Source organism: Mustela lutreola, chromosome 8, assembly GCF_030435805.1.
Source record: "Mustela lutreola isolate mMusLut2 chromosome 8, mMusLut2.pri, whole genome shotgun sequence".
NCBI lineage: Eukaryota > Metazoa > Chordata > Mammalia > Carnivora > Mustelidae > Mustela > Mustela lutreola.
In genome coordinates this window covers 98,844,577-98,850,576 of record NC_081297.1, presented here as the reverse complement: position 1 = coordinate 98,850,576, position 6,000 = coordinate 98,844,577, and the positions used below count along the sequence as shown (strand labels likewise).

General features: G+C 38.0%; 1 protein-coding gene across 2 annotated transcripts in view; it reads left to right on the top strand.

The window, feature by feature from the left end:
- Window positions 1–1,811: 1,811 nt before the first annotated feature.
- The window catches only part of A2ML1 (alpha-2-macroglobulin like 1), a 67,522-nt gene continuing 63,333 nt past the window's right edge, over window positions 1,812–6,000 (top strand). Inside the window, exon 1 of one of the 2 annotated variants that reach the window (XR_009356791.1) lies at window positions 1,812–1,964. Coding sequence is in view for 1 of the 2 variants with exons in the window: in XM_059186210.1 (XP_059042193.1) it covers window positions 1,933–1,964 (32 nt within the window). In the remaining variant the exon portion in view is untranslated. The remainder of the gene's footprint in view (window positions 1,965–6,000) is intronic. The other variant, XM_059186210.1, reaches the window with a different exon arrangement.

Sequence of the window (6,000 nt, the reverse complement as noted above, 5' to 3'; positions counted from 1 at the left end):
AGAGAGAGTGTGTGAGTGCACAGTCAGGGAAGGTGGCATGTAGAAGAAGAAGCAGTCTCCCTGCTGAGCAAGGAACCCAATGTGGGGCTCCAACCCAGGACCCTGAGATTATGACCTGAGCTAAAGACTGACATCTAAGAGACTGAGCCACCCAGTTGTCCAGGAAATGTCCTATTTTCAACCAAAAATGAGGACATATGCAAAGAAACAAGAAAGTTTCCATACATAGAAGGAAAGAAAACATTCTATAGAAACTCTACCTGAGGAAGAACAAATGATTTACTAGACCAAGACTTTAAACTATCTATTTGAAATATGTGCAAAGAATTAAGAGAAAACTATAAAGAACTAAAATAATGTTTGAGAAGAATGTCTCATCAAATTGAGAATCCCAATAAAAAAAGCATTTTTAAAAAGATTTTAGGGGCGCCTAGGTAGCTCAGTGGGTTAAGCCTCTGCCTACGGCTCAGGTCATTATCTCTGGGTCCTGGGATGGAGCCCCACATTGGGCTCTCTGCTTGGCAGGGAGCCTGATCCCCCCCTTCCCGCCTGCCTCTCGGCCTACTCGTGATCTCTCTGTCAAATAAATAAATAAAATCTTGAAAAAAGAAAAAGCACATTTAAAAAAAAAGATTTTATTTATTTGAGAAAAAGAGCATGCATGCTTGAGCATGAGCTTGGGGGAGTGGCAGAGGGACAGGTAGAAGCAAACTCCTAACTGAGCAGGGAGCCCCACATGGGGCTCCATCCCACAACACTGATATCACAACATGAGCCAAAGGAAGATGTTTAACCAACTGAGCCACACAGGTACCCCAAAAGGTTAAAAGTATTCAAAAGATCCAGATAAAATTTCTGGAGTTGAAATATAATATATCTGAAACAAAATAAGCACTAAAGGAACTCTGAGGAGGAATAATAAAGAATCAGCAAACTTGAGGATAGGCAGTTAAGATTATACAAAATAAAATGGGTGTGATGTGTGTATATATGTATATGTGTACATATATACACACACAGTTTTTGCAAACTATAGAAATTAAATTTATTAATCTGAGTTAGAGTGCGATCAGTTAAAATGCTAATCCACAAAGCAACCACTAAGAAAATAAATAAGAAAACAATAAGGAAATTAAAACGATGCCATAGAAATACCCATTTAATGGAAAAGAATGCAGTAATGGAAGAACTGAGGAACGAAAAAAATACAAGTGGCAAAATGGGAGACATATATACTCCTTTATCCTTTATTACATTAAATGTAAGCAGATTAAATTCTCAAACACCAGAAATTGGCATATGGCTATATAAAAAGAAAAAAGAAATGTGATCCAATTTTTTGGATGAAATGAAATGTCATTTCTTTGAAATGTCATTTCAAAGAAAAAGTAAGTTCACATTAAAAGGATGGTAAAAGATATGCCATGAAAGAGTAACCAAAAGAGAACTAGAGTACTGTACTAATATCAGATAATATGGATTTTAAGACAAAAATTGTTATGAGGGAAAAAAAGGACATAATGACAAAGGTTAGTCTACCAAGAAGAAATAACAATTATATGTGCACTAATAACAGAAATCCAAAAAGCATGGAACAAAAAAATGGACAAAATTGAAGATAGCAAAAATACCCACCTTTGATAATGGATAGAACGAGGCAGAAGAGCAAAAAGTAAATAGAAGACTTGAACAGCAGTATAAACCAGTTACACCTGATAGACATCTGTTGAATACTTCAGTACCCAATAGCAACAAAAGACATACTTTTTTCTCTAACACAATCAAAACATTTTGCAGGTTAGAACATACGCTATGTGGAAATTAAACAACATCTAAGTAATCAATGGGCCAAAGAAGTAATCACAAGAAAACTGGAAGATAATTTGGGGTGAATAAAAATAAAGATAATATACAGAAAACTTATGGAATACAATGCAAGCAATGGCTAGAAGCAAATGTTTACTGTAAGTACCTACATAAAAAATGAAGAAAAAATGCAAATCATTTACCTGAACTTCCACCTGGAGAACTAAGAAAAGCAAAGTAAATCCCCAACAAGTGAAAGGAAGGAAATAATAAATTCTGGAATAGAAATTAATGAAATAGGGAATACAAAAACAATCAAGAAAATTAAAACAAGACAGAACAATGTTGGTTCTTTAAAATAAACAACAAAATTGGTGGCGCCTGGGTGGCTCAGTGGGTTAAAGCCTCTGCCTTTGGCTCAGGTCATGATCTCGGGGTCCTGGGATCGAGCCCCACATTAGGCTCCCTGCCTGCTTCCTCCCCTCTCTCTCTCTCTGCCTACTTGTGATCTCTGTCAAATAAATCAATCAATAAAATCTTTTTTTTTTTTAAGATTTTATTTACTTATTTGACAGACAGATCACAAGTAGGCAGAGAAGCAGGCAGAGAGAGAGGGGGGAAGCAGGCTCCCTGCTGAGCAGAGAGCCTGATGTGGGGCTTGATCCCAGGACCCTGAGATCATGACCTGAGCCAAAGGCAGAGGCTTAACCCACTGAGCCACCCAGGCACCCCTTAAATAAATAAAATCTTAAAAAAAAACAAAAACAAAATTGACAGACCATTAGCCAAACTGACCAAGGTGGGGGTGGGAGTAGTGGAGAGAATACTCATTATTAAAATTTGAATGAAATAGGGAACATTACTTTTGACTTGATTGAAATTAAAAAAGATTATTAGAGATACTATGAACAACTGTATGTCAACAAATTAGATAATCTGGAAAAAAAGACAAATTTCTAGAAAAATAAAAACTATCAAAACTGACTCAAGGGGCGCCTGGGTGGCTCAGTGGGTTAAACCGCTGCCTTCAGCTCAGGTCATGATCTCAGGGTCCTGGGATCGAGTCCCGCATCGGGCTCTCTGCTCAGCAGGGAGCCTGCTTCCCTCTCTCTCTCTCTGCCTGCCTCTCCATCTACTTGTGATTTCTCTCTGTCAAATAAATAAATAAAATCTTTTAAAAAAAAAAAAACTGACTCAAGGTAATACAGAAAATCTGAAATAGATATATAAAAATAAAGACTAAGTAATAAAAAAAATTTTAAAGATTATTTATTCATTTGAGAGAGAAGGAGAGAGCTAGAGCATGAGCAGGGAGGAGGGGCAGGGGGAAAGGGAGAAGTGGGCTTCCTGCTCCAGCAGATTTCCTGCCAAGCAGGGAGCCATACTCGGGGCTTCATCCCAGGACCCCAAGATCATGACCTGAGCTGAAAGCAGACGCTTAACTGACTGAGCCACCCCGGGGCCCCTAGTAATAAAAATTTCTTAACAAAGAAAAACCTTGGCAAGGGAACTTATTGAAAAATCCTACCAAATGTTTAAAGAACTAACACCAATTTTTCAATGGACTCTTCCAAAAAATAAAAGAGTAAGGAATATTACTCAGCTGAGTATGTGAAGTCAGTATTACCATGATACCAAAACTTGACAAAAACATCACAGATCAATCAAGAAAACTACAGATCAATATCTCTTATGAATATAGATGAAAAAATCCTCACCAAATACTAGCAAAATGAATGCAGCTTTGTATAAAAAGGATTATACGCTATGGCCAAGTGAGATTAATTTAGAAATGCAAAGTTAATTTACCATCCAGAAATCAATTTAAGAATATATCATATCAATAGAATAAAGTCAAAACCACATGAATATCTCAACATGAGTTGCAGAAAAAGTATTTGACAAAATCCAGTACCTTACATGATAAATAAATTAGGACTAGAAGAAAACTCCTTTGACTGGATAAAGGACATCTGGCAAGGTTGAATCAATTCAAAAATCAATTAGTATAATCCATCACATCCATTATATCAAAATATAATATCATTAGGTGCAGAAATGGCATTTGGCAAAATCCAACCCCATTCTTGATTAAAATTTTTAGAAGCATGGGGCACCTGAGTGGCTCATTGGGTTAAAGCTTCTGCCTTTGGCTCAGGTCATGATCCCAGAGTCCTGGGATTGAGCCCCGCATCATCCTGTTGACGGGCTCTCTGCTCAGCCGGAAGCCTGCCTCCTCCTCTCTCTCTCTGCCTACTTGTGATCTCTGTCTGTCAAATAAACAAAATCTTTTTTAAAAAAAATTTTAAAGCAAAAAAATAAAATAAAAACAGAAACCCTCCAAACAAGCTAGAAAGAGAGTTTCAAAGTTTCTCAACTTGACAAAGAACATCTACACAAAAAACTCACAGCTAACATCACACTTAACAGTAAGACATTATATGTTTTCCTCCTACACCAGGAACAGGGAAAGTATATACTCTCTTACGTTGCAGGTAACAATAGTTCATTTATTTTTCTTCCTGAGCGGACTTCATGTATACTGTCAAGTATTCCCTCTTCTATTTTCTGGAAAAGCTGGTGTAAAATTGCTATCATCCTTCTCTAAATATTTGTAGAATTCACTAGGGAATGCACATGAGCCTAGATTTTTCTTTGTGGGAGGGTTTTTAAATACAAACTTGTTTTCTTTAATGTATATTGGACTAATTACATTATCTATTTTTTCTTGAAAGAGCTTTGTAGTTTGTATCTTCAAAATATTTCTTTATTTAGCTAAGTTGTCAAATGTGTTGTCATAACATCATTTATAATACTTCCTCTATCTTTTTAAAAAACATTTTATTTATTTATTGAGAGAGAGTGAGAGAGAGCATGAGAGGAGAGAGGGTCAGAGGGGAAGCAGATTCCCAGCTGAGCAGGGAGTCCAATATGGGACCTGATCCTAGGACTCTGGGATCATGACCTTAGCTGAAGGCAGAACACACTGAACCACCCAGACACAGTCCTCGTTATCTTTTTGACTCCACTAGAATGTTTGTAGTATTTTGTAGTTGCCTCATTAGTTAACTTGGCCCAATCTTAAAGCTCCCCAACTGGCAGGGAAGCAAACATACTTAATCAAAATCTCTACTTAGAAAGTTTTCTGGGGCTCCTGAGTGGCTCAGTGGGTTAGGTCTCTGCCTTTGGCTGGGGTCATGATCTCAGGGTCCTGGGATAGAGGCCTGTATCGGGCTCTCTGCTCAGCGGGGAGGCTGCTCCCCCCACCCTCTGCCTGCCTCTCTGCCTAATTGTGATCTCTCTCTCTGTCAAATAAATGTTTAAAAAAAAAATCGTTTAAAAAAAAGTGACCAGGGGCACCTGGGTAGCTAAGTGGGTTAAAGCCTCTGCCTTCGGCTCAGGTCATGATCCCAGGTGCTGGGATCTAGCCCCGCATTGGGCTCTCTGCACAGCCGGAAGCCTGCTTCCTCCTCTCTCTCTGCCTGCCTCTCTGCCTACTTGTGATCTCTGTCAAATAAATAAATAAATAAAATCTGGGGGAAAAAAAGTGACCATTTCTTCTAAAAAACAAAAAGAAAAAGAAAAAGTAAAAGGTTTTCTCTGAAGACAGTTTAAAATTCTTAAATTGTCCTTCAATTACTTCTTAGGAGAATGGGTGCATTTGAAAGACCGGCCAATCATCGAGGATTAAGAGATGTAGGAGATATATAAAAAGATTGAATAAAAGTTATGAAATGAAGGACACCTGGCTGCCTCTGTCCATGGAGTGTGTGACACTTTATCTCAGGACTGTGAATTCAAGCCCTATATTGAGCGTAGAGATTACTTAAAAAAAAAAAAAAAAAAAAATCAGTGAAATGAATAGAATCAGAATAAGTAACTTAGGTCATCCTTCTGTCATGAGTTAGAAGCAACTGAGCAAATGACGTTTATTTATTTACTTATTTATAGATTTTATTTATTTATTTGACAGAGATTTTAGCGTAGTTTCTCTTCTTTTCTTTCTTTCTTTTTAAAGATTTTTTTTATTTGACAGAGATCACAAGCAGGCAGAGAGGCAGGCAGAGAGAGGAGGAAGCAGTCTCCTTCCTGAGAGAGCTCAATGCGGGGCTCCATCGGAGGAACCTGGGACCAGGACCTGAGCCAAGGCAGAGGGCCCAACCCACTGAGCCACCCAGGCGCGCCTTTAGCATA